Source organism: Pelophylax lessonae (assembly GCF_965119305.1).
Source record: "Pelophylax lessonae genome assembly, chromosome: 13".
In the NCBI taxonomy this organism is placed as follows: Eukaryota; Metazoa; Chordata; class Amphibia; order Anura; family Ranidae; genus Pelophylax; species Pelophylax lessonae.
Window position 1 is genome coordinate 71,127,294 of NC_138780.1, and position 22,900 is coordinate 71,150,193.

The 22,900-nt window shown below is 44.9% G+C and overlaps 1 protein-coding gene across 1 annotated transcript in view; it reads right to left on the bottom strand.

Annotated features, from left to right (window-relative positions):
* BAHD1 (bromo adjacent homology domain containing 1) overlaps nt 1–22,900 on the bottom strand; it is a 396,729-nt gene that overhangs the window by 145,903 nt on the left and 227,926 nt on the right. Inside the window, exon 2 of the mRNA XM_082275407.1 lies at nt 6,643–8,255. Within this exon, the coding sequence (XP_082131533.1) occupies nt 6,643–8,146 (1,504 nt within the window). The 5' untranslated portion in view covers nt 8,147–8,255. The remainder of the gene's footprint in view (nt 1–6,642; nt 8,256–22,900) is intronic.

Below are 22,900 nucleotides of genomic sequence, written 5' to 3' on the forward strand. Positions count from 1 at the left end.
GCCCGTGGCTGGCTGGCCGGCTGCTAAAGGGCCCGTGGCTGGCTGGCCGGCTGCTAAAGGGCCCGTGGCTGGCTGGCCGGCTGCTAAAGGGCCCGTGGCTGGCTGGCCGGCTGCTAAAGGGCCCGTGGCTGGCTGGCCGGCTGCTAAAGGGCCCGTGGGTGGCCGGCTGCTAAAGGGCCCGTGGGTGGCCGGCTGCTAAAGGGCCCGTGGGTGGCCGGCTGCTAAAGGGCCCGTGGGTGGCCGGCTGCTAAAGGGCCCGTGGGTGGCCGGCTGCTAAAGGGCCCGTGGGTGGCCGGCTGCTAAAGGGCCCGTGGGTGGCCGGCTGCTAAAGGGCCCGTGGGTGGCCGGCTGCTAAAGGGCCCGTGGGTGGCCGGCTGCTAAAGGGCCCGTGGGTGGCCGGCTGCTAAAGGGCCCGTGGGTGGCCGGCTGCTAAAGGGCCCGTGGGTGGCCGGCTGCTAAAGGGCCCGTGGGTGGCCGGCTGCTAAAGGGCCCGTGGGTGGCCGGCTGCTAAAGGGCCCGTGGGTGGCCGGCTGAGGGCCCGTGGGTGGCTGGCTGGTAAAGGGCCTGTGGGTGGCTGGCTGGTAAAGGGCCTGTGGGTGGCTGGCTGGTAAAGGGCCTGTGGGTGGCTGGCTTGCTGGTACAGGGCCTGTGGGTGGCTGGTACAGGGCTGCTGTGGGTGGGTCGTATGGCTGTGATACACTCCCACGAGACTAATCCAGACTCCAGACGAGGCTGTCAAAAGCGAGTGAGGTAGCCTAATCAGGCAGAATGACGTCACAAAAATATTGGCCAGTTCTGGGGCCGATACCGATATATCGGGGAAAGTGCATATCGGCCCCCGATAATCGTTCTATCCCTACTTTATTCCTATAAAGCCTGAACGGCTCACACATATCTTGGGCCATACAGTTCAAAACTATGTAGGGAGAATGAATAAGGTCTCTTTCACATGGCTGGTTACATACCCCGTGGATTCATGCGGCATGAATAGGTGGACTGCATCCAGACTCAGACATCTGTCCCTAACTGCAGCTAACCATTCTGTGGTGCTACATGTAAACAGCTGCTGCTAATCGCATGATCTGGTCATTCCAGCAGCAAGAATCCACCAATTCTTGCTGCAGGAATCTGGCGGCTGCATGATGTAACCGACTGCGGAGGCCTTAGAGAAACTGGCACTTTTTTTTTTTTTATGAATTCAAGATCTGACAGGGATCCTAGCCTGACCCTCCTCTCTTTATGTCTAGTAAAATCATTGTCAACAGGCAGGGTGGATGAAAAGCGTTTATTTATTTTTACAAAAAAAAAAAAAAGACCCAAACAGATTTAGTAAAATAAATTTGATAAAAATCAAAAAATGCTTTTGGAGTAAAAATCTATCTAAATATATTATTGTATCTTATCTTATCAAAATCTAATTAAGCTCATTAAAGGAATCCAAACTCTGCGAGCTGAGATAACACTATCAGTGTTCTCACTAATTACTAGTAGTGTTAGCACTATTATACTAACTACCAGTAAGAGTCCTTAAAGAGCAGCTGTCATTTCAGATCTATCATGGCAGTACCTGTTAGCGGGATTCCACTTACCTGCTGCCACCACGACCCTCACCTTGTGTCACTGCCACATCACCAGCCGTCCCATTAAAGTGAATGGAACTGTCAGTGAGTCAACAGCGGGTCAGAGGAGTCGCCGCTGAGGGACAAAGATTGACACGGTTGCTCTTTAAAATTTTGATTTTGAGTGGATTTAAATTCAGCCTTTTTACTAGTGATTTATATCTGGATTTAAATTGTGATTTAATTCAACTTGTTTCCACCCTGTGGGGACATAACGGGAGTAAATCTCTCAGTATTTCCTGCTCTAGCCAAAACTTAGAAAAAGTTTCACGTTTCCTTTAATTAACAAACATTTATGAACATTGAGATTATACAATCTGCACACAATACCTTAGAGCCTGGAATGTTGATTTGACATTTTTTTTTTTTAAATTTTGCTTTTAACCACTTAAGCCCCGGAAGATTTTACTCCCTTCCTGACCAGGGTTTTTTTGCGATTCGGCACTGCGTGATTTTAACGGACAATTGCGCGGTCGTGCGACACTGTACCTAAACGAATTTGACGTCCTTTTTTTCCCCCACAGAGCTTTCTTTTGGTGCTACTTGATCACCTGTGCGATTTTTTGATCATGCGCTACAATCAAAAAAAGAGCGACAATTTTGCAAAAATAACAATATTTTTCACATTTTTTTTTATATGAAATCCCCCCCAAAAAAAAAATGTAAAAATCAAAATTTTTTAACATTTTTGGCCAATTTGTTTTCTGCTACATATGTTAGGTAAAAAGGTAAAAAAAAAAAAAAAAATCACAATAAGCATATGTAGCAGAAAACAAATTGGCCAAAAATGTTAAAAAATTTTGATTGGTTTGCGCAAAAGTTATTGCGTTTACTAAGGGAAAGATTTTTTTTTAACGAGTAATGGTGGCGATCTGCGATTTTTTTTGCGGGACTGCGACATTGCGGCGGACAGATCGAACCCTTGACTGACATTTTTGACACTTTTGGGGGTACCAGTGACATTACTGCAGTAATCAGTGCTATACATATGCACTGTTACTGTAATAATGACACTGGCAGGGAAGGGGTTAACTTTATTGGGGAAGGAGGGGTTAAGTATGTCCCTAGGGGCGTGATTCTAACTGTGATGGGACATGGCTACTGGTGAAAGAACAGAGATCAACGGTCCTACATAGTAGAACTGTGTGATCTCCATTCTTACACAGGGGAGAATGACAGGAGGCTTTGTTTACATTAGCCGCCTGCCTTTCTCCCTTCACGGTGAACAATCGCGAGTGACCGGCGGACATCGGGTCCGCCGGTCACATGCACTGACTTGTTAGAGAACGAGCCCTGGGCGGACACGCGCCTCCGCGGGCTCGCGTGCGTTCGCCCGCTATTGGCTCACAAGCAAGTGACAGGCTAGTGACGTACCCATACGTCACTTTGCCTGGCCGGGGCTGACCGCCGCAGTATATGTACTTGCGGCGGTCGGCAACCGGTTAAGGATAGAGACTATCATTACCATATTTCTAAAAATGTTGGTTGCCACTGCATATACACAGATCGCCAATGAGAAGTAAAAGGCAAGATTTAGTTTAACCACTTCTGGATGGGAAGGATTTGCCCCCTTAATGACCAGGCCATTTTTTACGATTCGCCACTGCGTTACTTTAACGGAAAATTGCACGGTCGAGCGGCACTGTACCGAAATCAAATTGATTTCCCCATAAATAGAGCTTTCTTTTGGTGGTATTCGATCACCTGTGCAATTTAAATTTTTTGCACTATATAACAAAAAAAAAAAAAATATTTTTCACATTCTGCTATACAACATTCCCCCCGCAAAAAAAAAAAAAAAGTTTAAAAATTTTCATTTTTTTAGGCTAATTTGTATTCTGCTACATATTTTTGGTAAAAAAAAAAAAAACACGCAATAAGCGTTCTACGATTGGTTTGTGCAAAAAAGTTATTGCGTCTACAAACTAGGGGAAAGATTTGTCATTTTTATTTTTTTACTAGTAATGGCAGCGATCTGCGATTTTTTTGCGGGACTGCAACATTGCGGCGGACAGAACAGACCCCTAACTGACATCTGACACTTTCAGGGGGACCAGTGACATTACTACAGTAATCAGTGCTATAAATATGCACTGTTACTGTAATAATGGCACTGGCAAGGAAGGGGTTAACCCGGGGATGATCAAAGGGATAATTGTGAGCCTAGGGAGTGTTTTCTAACTGTGGGGGGAGGGACTTGTGAAATGATCATAGAGACCTATGATCCTAAATAGGAGGATCACAGGCACTCTGTGATCATTTCAGAGAGAACAACGGTCAGCTGTGTTTACAACAGCTAACCGTCTTCCTCTCTCAGCGAAGAGCAATTGTGGGTGCCCGGTTGCAATCGCGGCCGCCGGTCCCGTGGATCAGCATTTGCACGCTAGCCCCCCCAGCACCACTCTTGCGGACCGACGTACCCTGTTTTGCGCAGCCAATCCAGCTTGTGGCAGACAGTCGGCAAGTGGTTAATGGTTCCAATAAAAATGTGATATTAAATATAGTATTGAATATAAAGAGCAATCAGTGGAGCGGCTGCTATCACAAAGTATGTTTCACTGCATACCAAATATTAAAAACCTATCCAAAAAAGTGCAGCACCACTTGAATGAATACATATATATCATAAATACATTTCATAAATATAAGTAAATCTAAGTGAAATAAATATTTCATTTATATTGAATAAATACCATTTTTTCACTATTTGTATTTATTCAATATGAGTGAAATATTAAATTTATTTATTTCACTTAGATTTATGAAATGTATTTAGAATATATGTATTCATTCAAGTGGCACTGCCCTTTTTTGGATCAGCTCAGAAGATCGCTTTAAAAAAAAGGCTGGATTCTTTCCTAAATGTACATATTAGAACTGGATACTAACATTTATAATTAAAGTTGATCCAGGGAATATCCGATTGCCTCTCAGGAGATTAGGAAGGATTTTTTTCCCCTGCTGGAGAAAATTGGTTGATGTTTTGTTGGGGTTTTTTTGCCTTCCTTGGGATCAACTGTGGGTATAGGAATGTATGATTATTTTTTTTTTCTTTTATTGTTTGAACTAGATGGACTTGTGTCTTTTTTCAACCAGACTAACTATGTAAACTATATACTAAAAAGGAGTGTGAAAAAAAAAAAAAAAAAAAAAAAACCTGAAGGCAAAAGCATGGAAAATTTTTGCTTTTCAATAATAATTTTTGTTTTATTTCAGTTGCAATGTGCCCTTGAACTAGGGATCGACCGATATTGTTTTTTTCATTGTCGATAACAATACTGATATTTTGGTCATCGCGTATGGGCATCGGCCAATATTTACTTACATTTAAAAAAAGGTCTTTTTTTTTTTTCCTATAACTTGACAGGTACTGTTGTGGAGGGATCTGGGGGTCTAAAAGACCCCAAAACCCCTCCTTTGCACTTAAAAGCATTCAAATCACCAAGTTTGGCTGTTTTGAATGCTGTCATTGTTTTGAATCTGGCGCCAGTACCTGGAAGTGATTTAATGATGCCCATCCCCTCCCACTCCTTGTAATGACAGCCGAGCGGCTTCTCAGCCACATCAGTTGTCATTACAAGAGAGCCAACCATTGGCTATGGACGCCAGTACCGGGGTGATGCCTCTAACTGCAGGCATCACTCCGGTACAGCACTTTCCGAAATATCATTAATATCAGCCACCTTTGGTGGCAGAATTCCAATATATCGGGGAAAGTGCATATCGGCCCTCGATACATTGGCTTTGCCGATAATCGGTCGATCCCTACCTTGAACTTGCTGGAAATTTTGACTACTCCAGAAAGAGTCAATCCCCTAGCACAACTACCTCCCTCCTTGCACATAATAGGCATTTTTTCTTCGGCTCATCTACTGCGTCCTGCTCTTCCCCTTCCTACATAATGTTTTATGTTGCTTCTGGGGGAAGAGCTAAGAGGAATACAATAGAGTGTAATCTGAGTGACAGCGGAGTCCGCTGACATTACATCCTATATGGGGGCATCTAGAAGCAGTCTTGGGACCTTTGGAGGTCTAAAGAAGGCAGGCTTTTACAGGTTAATATAATTAAATGCATACAGCCTATAGGAAGTTTTTTTTTTTAATGAATGGTCTGGTGACTGGGGCTCAGAGCCAAAACTCTTAATTGAGCCACATGATTGGTTGTAAACACCACCTCCCACTATTGTGCGTTGTTGCAGCCTTTACTGCAAACACAATGAGATAACTAATAGCTGGGTACACACAGGTGGAAAATTCAGATGATTCAGCAGGGACTGTCTAAATGACAATCTGTGTGCAGTCATACCTATTAGTAAAGATCAGCTTCTATTGAGTACCATTTCTAGAAAACCTTGTTCAATCAGGAGCTGCAGCGTATTCTGACATTGGGCAGTCCCCACTGTCAGAATTCAATGTCCCGGTGGGGAGGAGGGATTCCTGCATCCACCTCGCTTGTGTGGATGCAGGAAGCGGTTCTTTTTTTATACAAGCCACAGACTGAACAAAAGAAAAAGCGTGCACCCAGTTTAAAACACGTTCTTTGCTCCCCACGGATTTTTCAGAGCTACTCTATCCAAAACCAAAGTAGAGTAGAAGTCCTAAGTCAGCTATGTCCAAACTATGGCTTTCCAGCTGTTCAGGAACTACAATCCCCATCATGCCTAGTTATGTCTGTGAATGTCAAAGATTTGCAATGCCTCATGGGAATTGTAGTTCCTGAACTGCGTGAGGGTCATAGTTTGGACACCCCTGTCCTAAGTCCTTTAATAAAATGTACAGTATGCAAATCTAATCACACAGAGACATGACATAAAGAGTTCTGGGGTTTTCACGCACTCCCTAAATACATTTTGCAGTACTCAAATGGTTGTATACTACAACAAGAGCTGGGAATATTCCCCTGGTTAAAACACCTAAGCCAAGTCACTCTTTCAAGCCAGGCAACCATTTTTTAGAGGACCAAACATTTCATCTATATAGGGAAAAAAGAAATCACAGAAATAGTTCTAAAAAGAAACACATACCTGCTGTTAAAGGCTTTTTGTATGGATAGCTATTATGTCCCGTGTGAGTGTTGAAAACCCTGCCAAAAGGCAGCCGTACTACTCCACAAAGGCTATCCGTATTAGTCCCAGTGTCTTCTCCATAGGAAAAGCGTGAGTTGCACCATGGAAGATGCTCAAACATTGCACTGGGGTGTAAAGAGCTCTGCGACACCAAGAGTTCATCACAGTGCTCTGGCTGTGACAACACTTCGTCTTTAGGGTACGTGGAAAAATCTGAATACCCATTATAAGGTAATCCACTTTGGCCATAAGAAATGTACGTTCCATCCAACGAAGAAGCTAGATCTGGTGAGCCATAAAAGCAGATACAATCTGTGTGGCTACCTGGAACTGGCAAGTGATGAAGTTGCTGTACTGGAAAAGAAGGCTGCTGGAAGTCTTGTTTGGGAGTGGGAGACTTTTCACCTGGCCTTCCATACTCAGGCTTCATGGGAGCTTGTCCTCCCATTAATAAAGGCAGTCTGTGGTACAAAGGTACTGAGCCATCATGACAGCTGGAAGACTGTTCCACATGAACATTCTCCATTTTACCTAATGACCTTGTAGACTCTCGATGCTCTGGTTTAAGAAATCCAACCGGATTAGATCCCCCTTGCCAGCTATGGTAGTCCTCCGTCTTCCTATGTAGTACGTCTTTCTTAGACTTGACACAATTCTTTTTGTGAGACCTTTTTGATTTCAACTTGGACTTTGAGCAATTGCTGGAAGTATGTCCATCTTCTTCACAGGACTTGCTCCTTTGTTTCAAAGGATGGCCTTTTTCATTTGTGAGCTTCAAAAAAGCCACCGCATTCAAACTTGCCAGTCTCTTTGGAGCAGGAGAATAAGATACTTCATTATCCTCTCTCTTTAAAGTATTATCAAACACATCGTCTGATGATGCTGACCTGTTACCTGCTAAGCATCTCTGTTTGCTCTTTTTACCAAGAGGTGCATTGTCTGCCCTTTTTAGGGAAGTCCAGTCTACAGCGGATTTGCAGTTCGCACTGGGTTTATTTAGATCTTTGTTAACTTTCCTGGAAGAATTATCCCTCTCAAAAAGTAAATTATTTACTGCTTCAGCATTGAGAGAAGCTAACCGTCGTTTCCGGGGTTCTGAGAAGTCAATTTTGGATATGGATCCAGTAGATAGCCCCGTGAAAAGTTTCTCTTTTGGACTTACCCTTCGAGAGTCTGGGGGTAAACCAGTATGAACTTTAAGAGTTCCAAATTCATCCACCCAGCAAGAAATATTTGGTGCTGTTCCACCCTGACTGTCCATCATACAAGAGCCGGTTACATCCTCCAGTCTGGTGAGAACAACACTGCAGGTTTTCTTTTTCATGTTTGGGGAGAGCTGTCCATGAAGGTGGTAGGACTTTCTAGAGTCCTGCTTGAGTATTCCTCTATTCTGAATACGTCCATGGCAGTTTAAATCCTTCAAAAAAGTTTGCCCTTTGTAACCCGTCTGTGTTCTATCCATTGTCAATCTGTACAAGTCTCACACTTTGGTCTTGAGAAGCAACACAGCGTTTTTGTTATTCATAGAAACGAAAATGCTCCTGTTTAAGCATGATGATTACTGCGTGTACCTGCAGACAAAAAATGCAAATAGGTTAAATTCCATTCAAACAAAATGCTTAGAACTAGCTATTCTTTTACCATTTCTACAACAACTGTAGTATTTTTTTTAGATAAGTGAGAGGGATCCGCTTAATGCAGATCATTTATAAATTGTTAATGTTTTAAAAGACCTTGTTTCAGTGTATAAATTACAATTCTATATGTACATAGTGGCAGCCATATCTGACCATTACATTTGCAGACTCTGCTTCTTGCTTATGCCTCGTACACACGCATCGATTATTGGCCGGGAATTTTCGGCCAACGTCCGATTTTCGGCTTGTTAGTATCATGCTTTCAACAACCGACTCCGACTTTTCAACCGAATAAAATCTGGTGTGCAGGCTTTAAAATTTTTGTTGGCCGTCAACGGCCGATTTTCCGTCAGTCAGTACCGATTTCGGCAGACAAAAATCTGATGAGCAAGTCTGGGCATGCTCAGAGAAGAAAAAACACACGGAAAGTAAACCAGCACAGGACATCACTTCTGAAGTAGATTTTTGTTGGCCGAGAAAATGTGTGTGCAGTCTAGGCACATTCCAACCAACAAAGCACAACTCTGGACAAAAGTCGGACGATCGGTCGGCCGATAATCATTGAGTTTGTACGAGGCGTTAGTAATGTCATGAGATGACCCTCACTCCTACAGCTGTTTTTAGCAGGACAATGTTATTTCTATGTGGTCGGTCAAATCACCTGCCACCCTGCCTGTTCCAAAGCTTGCTTCCTCCCTGATGGTGGTCAACAAGATCTGCCTGTCCATTCTATTCTTAAAACTAGGCAATGCATTTACAAATCAATTCATGAAAACCCTACACAGCCAGCAAGTAAAAATCCTAATATGAAGTAAATAATTCTGCATAGAAACCTTTTCATAAGAGAGAGGGGGGGGGGGGTAGAAGAGGTCCACCACCTACAGGAAATTAGCAAAAACTGAATGTCACAGAGTGGGGGGAAGGTTAAATAAAGGTGCATCCGAGGGCAGGCGTCAGGCTCCACTCACCTAAAAGTACCAACCAATAAACCCAGAGTCTATGAATATCCAGCCCGTCCTGTACAGTTGGATTAAAATAAAACATTACTTTCTGGTGCTACAAAAAATTAAAATGTGTTAAAGTTTCTCTTTAGATGAACACCAGAGCTGGGAGTATATTTTAACAGATATCTGCCATGTTAAAAACTCTAGTATTTTATTGGAATAACAAAATGCAGAGTCAAGATGCATTCCATCAATAATCATATCAGAAAAATGGTTAAAAACAAAAATAAAAGTATAAGTGGAGGAAAGATGTGTCTTGAATGTTTCTTTTCCAACTTAACTGCCGAAGGAATATGACTAAGCATAAAAAGCAATGCCTGTATAAAAACTTTTCAATTACTAATGACCCAAAAAGTCCATGCAGAATGCTTTGAGTTCTGAAAAAGTATCGCCATTTGTATTCGATGTAAAAAAGGTTTCCCATTACATTAGTACTTTGCTGTCTGCCCAGTTAGTCTAGCGGCAAGAACGCGGTACAACTCCGTGTTGACAAATCTCTGTACGTATGTGGCAGCTGCTATCCATGCTCTGGTTCCACCAGTCTTCCCTCCTCCTCTTCTGTGTTGTGAATTCCCTGGAAAGTCAGCGTGACTAATTAGAGAATCACAGGGCATTCTGTACACACCCTGCTGGGCCTGCTATCCCAACCTTTATCAGCAGTCACAAAACCTTGGTCACTGTGCCTGACCATTGTATGTCAGAACTACAATACTACACAATAGTGACATTCTAGTAAAAAAAGGGATCCTGGTGAAAAGTCCATCTGCAGTGGTGTAATTAAAAGTGCAAATCTAGTGCCAAATATTTAGGAAAGTAGTGTTAACCAAGAACTAATAATACTGTTTACATAGCAAAACATGAGATAATTATCAAGCAGATTAAAGGTTTACTCTGCTGATAACTGCCAAACGTCTGCATGACAAAGGCCATTAATGTCTGCATGACAAAGGCCATTGATGTGCCTTCATGATATGTGGACACACATTAAGGCGGCAGGATAGACAATCACCTCTGCCAATGTACAAGGTCAGTCAAGTGGCTATAATGTCTGGCAAACAGTACAGGAATTCTCTGACCGTCTTAAGCAGGGTACACACTAGTAAAAAATCTGCCGAAAATTCCCACCCGATGTGAAATCGTCCGATTTTCACCTAGTGTGTACACAACTTTCAGCAGCCGACATTTTCAACGAAAAAAAACGGAGGGACAAAAACTAACATTTTTTTCGTCCGTCCCCAGACGACCGATTTTCGTTTAATGTGTATGCAGTACATCCGTGAAAAAATTGGATACGAAAGACCGCGCATTATCTGAAGTTGCTGACAACACGGAAATCTAGGAACAAATGTGCCAAAAAAAAAGAAAAAAATCGGACGAGAAATTTTGTGAACATTTATGCACTGTCGACTAAACACTGTAATGAACGCTGAGAAGACAGAGGAAAATCGGAGGATATTTCGTCCGATTTTCGTCAAGTGTGTACAGCCCTTTAGGTTTTTGATCTAGGAAAAGTCCTGATCTAGGAAAAGCCATACATTTTATAGTAGATGGGCCCCAAGTCCAGAGTCAAGACAAGGAGTACATTTTATAGTAGATGGGCCCCAAGTCCTGAGCCAAGACAAGGAGTACATTTTATAGTAGATGGGCCCCAAGTCCTGAGCCAAGACAAGGAGTACATTTTATAGTAGATGGGCCCCAAGTCCTGAGCCAAGACAAGGAGTACATTTTATAGTAGATGGGCCCCAAGTCCTGAGCCAAGACAAGGAGTACATTTTATAGTAGATGGGCCCCAAGTCCTGAGCCAAGACAAGGAGTACATTTTATAGTAGATGGGCCCCAAGTCCTGAGCCAAGACAAGGAGTACATTTTATAGTAGATGGGTCCCAAGTCCTGAACCAAGACAAGGAGTACATTTTATAGTAGATGGGCCCCAACTCCAGAGCCAAGACAAGGAGTACATTTTATAGTAGATGGGCCCCAAGTCCTGAGCCAAGACAAGGAGTACATTTTATAGTAGATGGGCCCCAACTCCAGAGCCAAAACAAGGAGTACATTTTATAGTAGATGGGCCCCAAGTCCTGAGCCAAGACAAGGAGTACATTTTATAGTAGATAGGCCCCAAGTCCTGAGCCAAGACAAGGAGTACATTTTATAGTAGATGGGCCCCAACTCCAGAGCCAAGACAAGGAGTACATTTTATAGTAGATGGGCCCCAAGTCCTGAGCCAAGACAAGGAGTACATTTTATAGTAGATGGGCCCCAAGTCTTGAGCCAAGACAAGGAGTACATTTTATAGTAGATGGGCCCCAACTCCAGAGCCAAGACAAGGAGTACATTTTATAGTAGATGGGCCCCAAGTCCTGAGCCAAGACAAGCAGCACATTTTATAGTAGATGGGCCCCAAGTCCTGAGCCAAGACAAGCAGAACATCTTATTGTTTATTGGTACCAAGTCTTGAACTAGGACAGGCAGCTCATTTAACTGTATATGGGCACCAACTCCTAATGCAAGACAAGCTGCACTTTTTATTGTATTTGGGCACCAAGTCTTGAACTAGGACAAGCAGCGCATCTTATTGTATACAAGCGCTATATGTCCGATACTCAATAGATGTGACAGAAGTCTACCAAGACTACAATGTTAAAAAGGACAGTAGCCAAGGGCAACCAGATATGTTTGGGTCAGCAGGATTTGGGTTTGTGTTCATGGCATTAGTTTGACATCCGATCAGCCTGTAAGTAGTAGTTTATGGGTTTTTTTTTGGGGGGGGGGGGGGTTTTAGGCAAAAAACGGGTTTAGTTTATACTTTTGTCCACCTACGACTGTTTTCTTCGATTTGGACGCAGAGTCATTGACCTCTCAAGGACTGTTCATGGAAGACCCTCTCCTCAAACATGGAAGAAAACTGTGCACACTTTTGGCAAATACCTCAGTTATTTGACTGTGTAATGTACACCAACCCCCCGCCCCCCCCCCCCCCACTACAGCATGCAATGCATCAGCTTAAAAAAATAATAATGATAATAGGGCCAATTTATACTAAATGTGAATAAAACAAACACGCAGCAGTTAATTTTCTTAGAATTTTTATGGTCTATTTGTGGGAAGGATTTTTAATGCCCCCCCCCCCTTTTGGTTTTTCTCCTGGTTAAGAAGTCAACTCAATTTTTTTGCAAATTTTCATCAAATGTATGCAGATCTACTAAACTATTTTTCATCCCGAGTATTATTATTAGAAAAGTGAAGAAAGATTAAAGATGAATTCCAGGTATGAATATTTTATACATTATACACTGACCCAGCTTGGACCAATGGAACTATGTATATACTATTCTTGCCAATAGGCACCGCTGGTCCAGGGATCTCCACTTGCTTTTAGGTGCTGCTGCATTGTTAAACACAGAAGGTCGGGTGCTCAGCATGGGCACCATTCAGAGAATGCTTTGGATTTCCTGAAGGAATACAAAGCTTTTTCTAATTGGATGAGGAGAAGAGTGCGAAGATACCGCCACACCTCTCCACCTCGTCTAATCCTAGAAATCTAGGTTGGTATACACAGTTACAATGGTCCACCCTGGACCAATATAAACTATGTAGAACATATTAATACCTAGAATTAACTACGTCCAGATTTCCGTACAATGATAAAGTCAGCGTAGTCTAAATTGATCAATTTTTTCAGCTTCATGGCATCACAACGACAACGTTTATTTTGGAAATTTTCATTATTTATCTTAAAGAAAGTCACCACATTAAAGGACTCCTAAGCCACACACTTCAGAATGTGAAGTAGACAAAGCTCCATGATTATTATATTGCTGTATTAATTGGATGGGCTTCAAGCAGCTTAGGACAGACTCACGTTTTATTCTAGATTAGATTTCTTAAACTGTGTGCTTATCTACTGCAGCAGATCCACCCTGTTAAACCCATTGTACTGTACTGGACCCATTTGGTGTACACACTGTAAGGTTGGCCATACATCAACTTTTTTTTTTTTCCCCCCCCCCCCTTCGTTCAACCAGCGGGTTGAATGAAAAATAAATAAAATGAGAACAGATCCGATTCGCCCATTCATTCAGTGTGGATGGGGGAATCGCTCCCGCTGTGCTATTGTATTGTGCCAGCAGGGAGCCTTCCCCGCCAGCAGATTACAATGATCAGTCTTGGGGGTTTGAGTGTTCAGAAAAAAAATCCAAAAAACTGGTTGTAAACAAGTCGATCGATAGAACACAATGGCTCTGTAGGAGGGATTCCTTCATCAACACAGTCTGTTAATGGGGGAATCAAACGATTTTCTTTCCTGCTATCTATGGTTTCAGGAAAGAAAATTGCATCATCTATGGCCGGCTTTAGAAATTGTTCACTTGTGAAAAATGTTCCATTCTGTTCCTTCAAATGTCCTCATCACCACAATCAAAAATGATTATCGATTTTTACACCAGAAATTCAAAAGAATGCTCTTAAAAAAATGTTGAACAAAATTCTACTTAAAAGGACATGTGTCTTCATTGCAAGATGCTGCTTTCTGTGACAACAAAATAACAAATATAATAAACTTTTTGTTTTAGAGAGAATAGTCATCAAGACAAATCGTGGTGGTTACGTTCCCCAGCACGGACAAAGACTGCAATAAAATCCCAACAGGGGTTCTGACCCTTCCAAATTTTAGCCAAAATTAAAAAAAAAAAAAAAAAAAAAAACACACCTTCCTAAAAAAGTAGAACCTATATACTTTCTATATCAGTATTCAATGCAACTGGTGGTTTCAGTTTTGAAGCTGAAGCAATGCTACTTATGTCCACTAGAGGTCATACGACAACTTCTCAAGTAGAGGCAGCCCCGAGAAAATAATCTGCGCAAATTTTTTCAACCAAAGAATTTCAACAATTATTCTACTTGTTTTGTAAAGTCACAAAAATATATGTGACGACAAAAGGGAACCTGTCATGAAGCTAAACACTTGTATCAGAATGCTGAACTTGATAATAATCTTTATCAGTCTTAGAAGTCACAAGCTAGCCCAGCGCCAGTAAGAGGCATCCCGAATCCCTCCATCGACTGCACTCCTGAGCAGCACACTCATTCGCTGTTCATAGGGATCAAACTCTTAAGAGAATTTTGTTGGCCTAAAGAAACAATTTGTCGCTAAAACGAGGCTTACTAATTGTTTTGGGGAGAACATTCTATCCAATCTGTGCGATTACTTTAGTAACTCCAGTCCAATGATCGGGATACCATAATAACTCATCAGGGTGTAGATTTTAAGTTATCAGCAAACTATAATATCACTGCAGGTACACCTTCCTTTGTTTTAAATGACAGCAATTGATTCACCAGCAGTAAATGTTTGGTTAATGTCACATGCACGCCTTCATAAATATGCCTTCAAGGCCCCTTTCACACTTGTGCACCCTCAACGTTACACAACTTTGACTGGACTTAAAGCAATGCCTATGTAATCTTGAGGTCTATGGATCTAAAGTCGCATCAAAGTCAGACCAAAGTAGTGCAGGGACTACCTTGAAGTCGCACAGATATAAACGGTACTCATTGGAAATCATGGGGTACAACTTTGTAGTCCCAAGTCACAGGATAAGTCCCAGGAGTGTGAAAGGGGCCTAAATCTAATGACCAAGATACAGACATCTAGTTAGCAAAATACAGTACCAGTAATAAAGTTTTAATAATAAAAGATGAGCTTCTGAATCTTATGTCTGGCCTCTTCTGTTCTTCGCTTCTACCTCCATCCAGCCTGCCCTCTCCTTCCCTGTGTGATCATTCTCCTCCACCTCCATCCAGCCTGCCCTCTCCTTCCCTGTGTGATCATTCTACTCCACTTCCATCCAGCCTGCCCTCTCCTTCCCTGTGTGATCATTCTCCTCCACTTCCATCCAGCATGCCCTCTCCTTCCCTGTGTGATCATTCTCCCCCTCCACTTCCATCCAGCCTGCCCTCTCCTTCCCTGTGTGATCAATCTCCTCCACCTCCATCCAGCCTGCCCTCTCCTTCCCTGTGTGATCATTCTCCTCCACTTCCATCCAGCCTGCCCTCTCCTTCCCTATGTGATCATTCTCCTCCACCTCCATCCAGCCTGCCCTCTCCTTCCCTGTGTGATCATTCTCCTCCACTTCCATCCAGCCTGCCCTCTCCTTCCCTATGTGATCATTCTCCTCCACCTCCATCCAGCATGCCCTCTCCTTCCCTGTGTGATCATTCTCCTCCACTTCCATCCAGCATGCCCTCTCCTTCCCTGTGTGATCATTCTCCCCCTCCACTTCCATCCAGCCTGCCCTCTCCTTCCCTGTGTGATCATTCTCCTCCACTTCCATCCAGCATGCCCTCTCCTTCCCTGTGTGATCATTCTCCTCCACTTCCATCCAGCATGCCCTCTCCTTCCCTGTGTGATCATTCTCCCCCTCCACTTCCATCCAGCCTGCCCTCTCCTTCCCTGTGTCATCAATCTCCTCCACCTCCATCCAGCCTGCCCTCTCCTTCCCTGTGTGATCATTCTCCTCCACTTCCATCCAGCCTGCCCTCTCCTTCCCTATGTGATCATTCTCCTCCACCTCCATCCAGCCTGCCCTCTCCTTCCCTGTGTGATCATTCTCCTCCACTTCCATCCAGCATGCCCTCTCCTTCCCTGTGTGATCATTCTACTCCACTTCCATCCAGCCTGCCCTCTCCTTCCCTGTGTGATCATTCTCCTCCACTTCCATCCAGCCTGCCCTCTCCTTCCCTATGTGATCATTCTCCTCCACCTCCATCCAGCCTGCCCTCTCCTTCCCTGTGTGATCATTCTCCTCCACTTCCATCCAGCATGCCCTCTCCTTCCCTGTGTGATCATTCTACTCCACTTCCATCCAGCCTGCCCTCTCCTTCCCTGTGTGATCATTCTCCTCCACTTCCATCCAGCATGCCCTCTCCTTCCCTGTGTGATCATTCTCCCCCTCCACTTCCATCCAGCCTGCCCTCTCCTTCCCTGTGTGATCAATCTCCTCCACTTCCATCCAGCCTGCCCTCTCCTTCCCTGTGTGATCATTCTCCTCCACTTCCATCCAGCCTGCCCTCTCCTTCCCTGTGTGATCATTCTCCTCCACTTCCATCCAGCCTGCCCTCTCCTTCCCTGTGTGATCATTCTCCCCCACCTCCATCCAGCCTGCCCTCTCCTTCCCTATGTGATCATTCTCCCCCCCTCCACTTCCATCCAGCCTGCCCTCTCCTTCCCTGTGTGATCATTCTCCTCCACTTCCATCCAGCCTGCCCTCTCCTTCCCTGTGTGATCATTCTCCTCCACTTCCATCCAGCCTGCCCTCTCCTTCCCTGTGTGATCATTCTCCTCCACTTCCATCCAGCCTGCCCTCTCCTTCCCTGTGTGATCATTCTCCCCCACCTCCATCCAGCCTGCCCTCTCCTTCCCTATGTGATCATTCTCCCCCCCCTCCACTTCCATCCAGCCTGCCCTCTCCTTCCCTGTGTGATCATTCTCCTCCACTTCCATCCAGCCTGCCCTCTCCTTCCCTGTGTGATCATTCTCCCCCACCTCCATCCAGCCTGCCCTCTCCTTCCCTGTGTGATCATTCTCCCCCACTTCCATCCAGCCTGCCCTCTCCTTCTCTGTGTGATCATTCTCCCCACTTCCATCCAGCCTGCCCTCTCCTTCCCTGTGTGATCATTCTCCTCCACTTCCATCCAGCATGCCCTCTCCTTCCCTGTGTGATCATTCTCCTCCACCTCCATCCAGCCTGCCCTCTCCTTCCCTGTGTGATCATTCTCCTCCACTTCCATCCAGCCTACCCTCTCCTTCCCTATGTGATCATTCTCCTCCACTTCCATCCAGCCTGCCCTCTCCTTCCCTGTGTGATCATTCTCCCCCACCTCCATCCAGCCTGCCCTCTCCTTCCCTGTGTGATCATTCTCCTCCACTTCCATCCAGCATACCCTCTCCTTTCCTATGTGATCATTCTCCTCCACTTCCATCCAGCATACCCTCTCCTTCCCTGTGTGATCATTCTCCTCCACTTACATCCAGCATGCCCTCTCCTTCCCTGTGTGATCATTCTCCTCCACTTACATCCAGCATGCCCTCTCCTTCCCTGTGTGATCATTCTCCTCCACTTCCATCCAGCCTGCCCTCTCCTTCCCTGTGTGATCATTCTCCCCCTCCACTTCCATCCAGCCTGCCCTCTCCTTCCCTATGTGATCATTCTCCTCCACTTCCATCCAGCCTGCCCTCTCCTTCCCAGTGTGATCATTCTCCACTTCCATCCAGCCTGCCCTCTCCTTCCCTATGTGATCATTCTCCTCCACTTCCATCCAGCCTGCCCTCTCCTTCCCAGTGTGATCATTCTCCACTTCCATCCAGCCTGCCCTCTCCTTCCCTATGTGATCATTCTCCTCCACTTCCATCCAGCATGCCCTCTCCTTCCCTGTGTGATCATTCTCCTCCACTTCCATCCAGCATGCACTCTCCTTCCCTGTGTGATCATTCTCCTCCACTTACATCCAGCATGCCCTCTCCTTCCCTGTGTGATCATTCTACTCCACTTCCATTCAGCATACACTCTCCTATGTTATAATTCTCCTCCACTAATATTCAGCATACGCTCTCCTTTCCTATGTGATCATTCTCCTCTACGCATGGGGTGTCCTCTGCAGTGCTATGCAGAGACAACTCAGAAAGACACCATTTTATGCTCTGTGATTAAGGAATGAAATGTAAAACGTGGAGTATTTACTGTGGTGTCCTACAGAGCGTAGTTCGCGTCACTTAAATTGACTCTTTAGCATTCATAGGTCCAAATCCTCAGTTTGTTTTAAAATTTGTTGTCACGATTTCTGCAAATTACAAGTGATGTGGTTTCTCAGTAAAACCATAGAAAATAGTTTTGATGAAAATCAAATGCCTTTATTACAGCTAAACAAATGCAATATACAGATTAAAGTGGAAGTCCACCGTCAGGAAGAGTTTCCAAAAATCCCCATATTCTACAAATAATTAATTCTCTGAATAGTACATACCAGTGCTTCACCTCCTCCCATTAGGGATACAGCAGATTTGGGGGGCGGGGGGCTCTATAAAAACAACAACTGGCCTCTTATTTCCCTCCATCCCGCCGTGAGCTCAGCTAGAGGAGGATAAAAACACATATGCAGAGTTTGCATGCCCTAGAAAGCTTGCTACTGAGCACTGGTGGAGCTGTGAGAGTCGACTGCACAGTTTGAACAGCCCAAACCAGCCGCTAGGAGACCCTTTACCGTAATGTTCAACCTGTTCTGGACACAGCAGGATGTAGGGGGATTAGGGGCCAGCAGATTAAGCTGTATGTGTAATGTGAGGCTGTGCACCATTTACAACAGTAGGAGCACTTGTGTGTACTCTTCAGAGAAGTCAAAACTGGGGGACTTTCAGAAACTCTTCCTGAAGGTGAACTCACACTTAGCCTTTCCTAATCAGGGTTCCTGCACGGGATGCTAGAGGTTTCTTGAACTGTCGCAGAAACACATTCCATTTAATGGCGGCTAAATGGTTCCAGGGCCAATGCCACTTGGCAGAACCAGCTTGCAGGACACCAATGATCTTTTTAGCTTTATGCAAGGGAGGAATTTTTCCTACTGACCAAGTTCAGAAGGGGTTCTCCAAGACTTGAAAATATGTCAAGGACTCCTCTGGGGTAAAAATGTTGAGAAAGGCTTGGTTAAGGAATCACAACAGCATTTAGGAGCACTGGATTCTATATAAACAGTTCAGGAGAAGGAAGTAGTTTTCATGTGGTTTTAATCTATAGCTATAGAAGGTTCAGCTGGGGTCGAACAAGAAGTCTGTGGTAAGAAAAATTCAAGGCCTTCTGGCCTTCCTCTGAAAATGCTGGTTGCTTTGTTGTTCTTGATCCCCTGCTCTGTATTTTTGCTCTGGATCAGTTGCAGCAAGTAGTAAAGTAGCAAACAGCTACTAGCAACATCTAGCACTTTCCGACGAAAATTAGCAATGGCAGCCCATGTCTCTGCAGGGTGAACACAGTGATTACAGTTCGTCACTGGCAATAATCAAAAAAATACAGACATGCTGGTTGTACCCAAGTTGATTGATGGATCAATTTGGGTACAATCAGCCTACCCATAGATGTATCAAATCTCCAGCTGGTCCCTGCTGAACCTGCCGAGATTTAATCCATCTGTGGCCGGCTTTATGGACTTTGCACAAATTTATTTTGTTGCCCAGCCCCAAGCAAGACTCATTTGGTCTAGTTAAGGAGATTGTTCCTCACTTCCCGTTTCCCTGTCACAAAAACTGATGTCAGAAGAGTAGAAGTGTTTAGAATTCCTGCCAACTTTTTCATTAATGTTGGGGTCCCCATTATGGAGATATTCCCTCTCTGATTTGACAAAGTACAATTAGGAACAGGAAGCAAGAGAAGTCACATCAAGGAATACGCAAACAATATCATAACAAAGGCACTAATACTTTGCAAAAAATAAAAAAATCAGAAGATTTAAAGCGGAGTTCCAACCAAAAATACATTCAGATAAAAATACCCCCCTAATCCTAACATATCGCCAATTACATTAACACTATTCCCGCAGTTTCTTACCTTTAAAATTGATTGCAGAGCGCGACCATCTCTGGTGTTGGAGTCTGAAGCCGCTGTGTCCTCCGCTGTGTCCCTCTTCCTGGTTTTTGGCTACCCAGAATGCCGATCGCAATCTCGCTCATGCGCTGTAGATTGCGATCGGCAATTAGAGGAGCGGCCGGCCATGCCCATTGCCTCCTGGGATTTATGATGCACGTCTCCCAGGACGCAATGCGAAACCGGAAGAGGCGTCCGGGACCGCAGCCGCAGAAGTAGGAAGTCGGACAAAGATTCCCCTAAAATAAGGTAAGTGACCCCAAAAAAAAAAAAAAGAATTGGGCAATATTTTCTAACATGCTTATTTCTACAGGAATCCATAAAGAAAATGAGGGTGGAACTCCGCTTTAAGCAAAGTCTATGATGAGCAACAAAACTGCAACAAACTTATCCTCGCATAAATGTGACCTTTGCCTTTTAAATAATGGTCTTTAACCCTTTTAGGATCGCCCTATAGCAGCTTTACTGCTACAGGGTGGCTCTCTTGTGCAGAATCATGTATATATACGCGATTATGCGCTTCCGCCTGCAGGGGACGCGCTTGGCGCCGACAGGCCGCTTCTGCTAAGATTATTTACAGCAGAAGCCAATCTGTGGGTACCAAACACTGGATTTCCACTGGCACCCGCCAATCGTCAGTAATACACAGAGAACTGAGATCTACCAATGTAAACAAGGCAGACCTCAGTTCTCACAGGGAAGGAATATATTTTGTGCTCCTGCATAGCAGGAAACAAAATCGATCTCTTCCCTTAGTAAAAGCACCTAAACAGTACACAAAAACACTGGTTAGGCAAATATTTAACCCTTTGATTGTCCTAGATGTTTAACCCCTTCCCAGCCAGTGTCATTAGTACAGACACAGTCCATATTTTTAGCACTGATCCTTGTATTAATGTCACCGCTTCCCGCAAAAGGTTCAAAAGTGTCAGAGAAAGAAACACTCTGAGGACGAATCAAGAGTCCGGCCCAGGTAGTCCAGGCTTGGGCACGGAACCAGAGCAGACTTCCGAAGATTCAGAATCCAACCAAACTCCCTCTGATTGCAGAGTCATTTCTAAGTTGTCCAACAAGGCAGTCAAAGACCCTGCTCGTAAGAGCAGATCGTCCAGGTACCCCAGTACCAGTGATCCCCTCTGACACAGTAATGCTAGAACCGGGGCCAACACTTTCATAAAGACCCAAGGAGCAGAGGCGAGACCAAAGGGCAACGCCACAGATTGATCATGCTCCTCGCCCACGGGAAAGCGGAGGAAGCGCTGATGGTTGGGATCAGGAAGGTAGGCATCTTTGATGTCGATGGAGGCGAGCAAGTCCCCCTGATGCAAGGACGCCACCATCACACAAATAAGACTCCATTCGGAACTTCTGTACCCGCACAAGACAGTTTAGTGCCCTGAGGTCCAGTACTGGAGGCACCTTTCCCTCCTTCCTGGGGACTGTAAACAGGTTTGAGTAAAAACCTTGAAAGCATTGAGACTTTGGAACCGGAACAATCACCCCTTGAAGTAACAAGTCTTGCACTGCGCCACAGAGATCCTTTAAGCGATATGGGGACAGGCGCAGGTTGGAGGGGAAGAACCTTTCCGGGGGAAATTATCAAAAATCGATCTTGTAGCCAGAGCAAATTACTCCGTGGACCTACTTGTCCTGGATCAAGGAGGTCCACCAATCCAGAAAACAGCAAAAACACACCCCCCCCCACCCCAGATACCGATGAGGGCCCCCCTTCATGCGGAGGAATGTCTGTTTGCAGGTCTGGGAGAACCCGCTCGTGGTTTGTCTGACCAAGACTTCCTTACCCTTGGAAGCCTGAGGAAGAAGAGTACTCTTCCCCCCTTGAGGCTCCAAACAGGCGATCCCCCACGATTGCAAGATCAAACAAGGACTTTTTAGAAGCTTGGTCTGCAGACCAGCATTTCAGCCAAATAATGTGCCGCAGGACCACTGCTGAGACAGACAGACCGACCGTCTAGAAAGCAGGGGAACGGCATCACAGACAAACTGTAGCCCTTGGACCAACTTATCCGCCAGCTCCACAAAGGCAGGGGGGAGCCGTTTCGCCTCCAGTTCGGCGTATCATTTTAGCCCATTCAGTCATAGCTTGACACACTAGGGCAATAGTGAACACCGGCCTAAGTGCCGAACCCAGCCACAGTGAACATATGGCAGGTCAAGGCGGTCTGAGATTACCAGGAACTCTTCAACTGGAATTACAGTGGCTTTATTTAACCTGGAAACCAGGGAGTCCACTACAGGAAGTGCCATCGATTTTTAAAGGAGGGACTCCTCGTAAGGGTACCGCATTGCAAAACTGTACTGATGCAATCAGTGCATCCCACTAGCGCCTTTTCATGTGTGGCTAGAGGACCAGAGGAATCATCTGAGCACACAAAGTGAGTGGATGCAGACCCCAGAGGATAACTTGCGCCCGCGCGGTCTAATCAAACTCTTGATATGAGGAGACAGAAGCAGGTGAAGGCGGAGGGGCGCTTTTTGCTAGCCTGTTTGCCCAGGACCAAATCAACTTTGGACACCAAGGACTCCAGGACCGCCGTCCGTACAGATAGTGGTTGGGCCCCGCAGCCTCCGAGAGGGGTCACATGGTGAAACATGCTCCATGGATTCCATGAATGAAGAGGGGAACTCACAAAAAGAAGAAGTGTAAAACACTGCAAAAGGGACACCCCACTGCGCTGTAGCACTACAAGGCCCAGCACAGAGCACAACCGCTGCATATCAGGAAGAAGGAGAGAAAGCCCCACAAAGATACTCACCACACCGGTCAGGTACTCACAGCCTGATCTGCACACCATGTGGTGATCAGGAAAGGTAACATCGCTGTATCAGCACTAGAGACCGACCGCTGAATCACCGCCCATCTTACTCCAAAAACATGGCCGCCGCTATTTGCAATTGGAAACCATAGGAAAATGGCCGCAGAGAC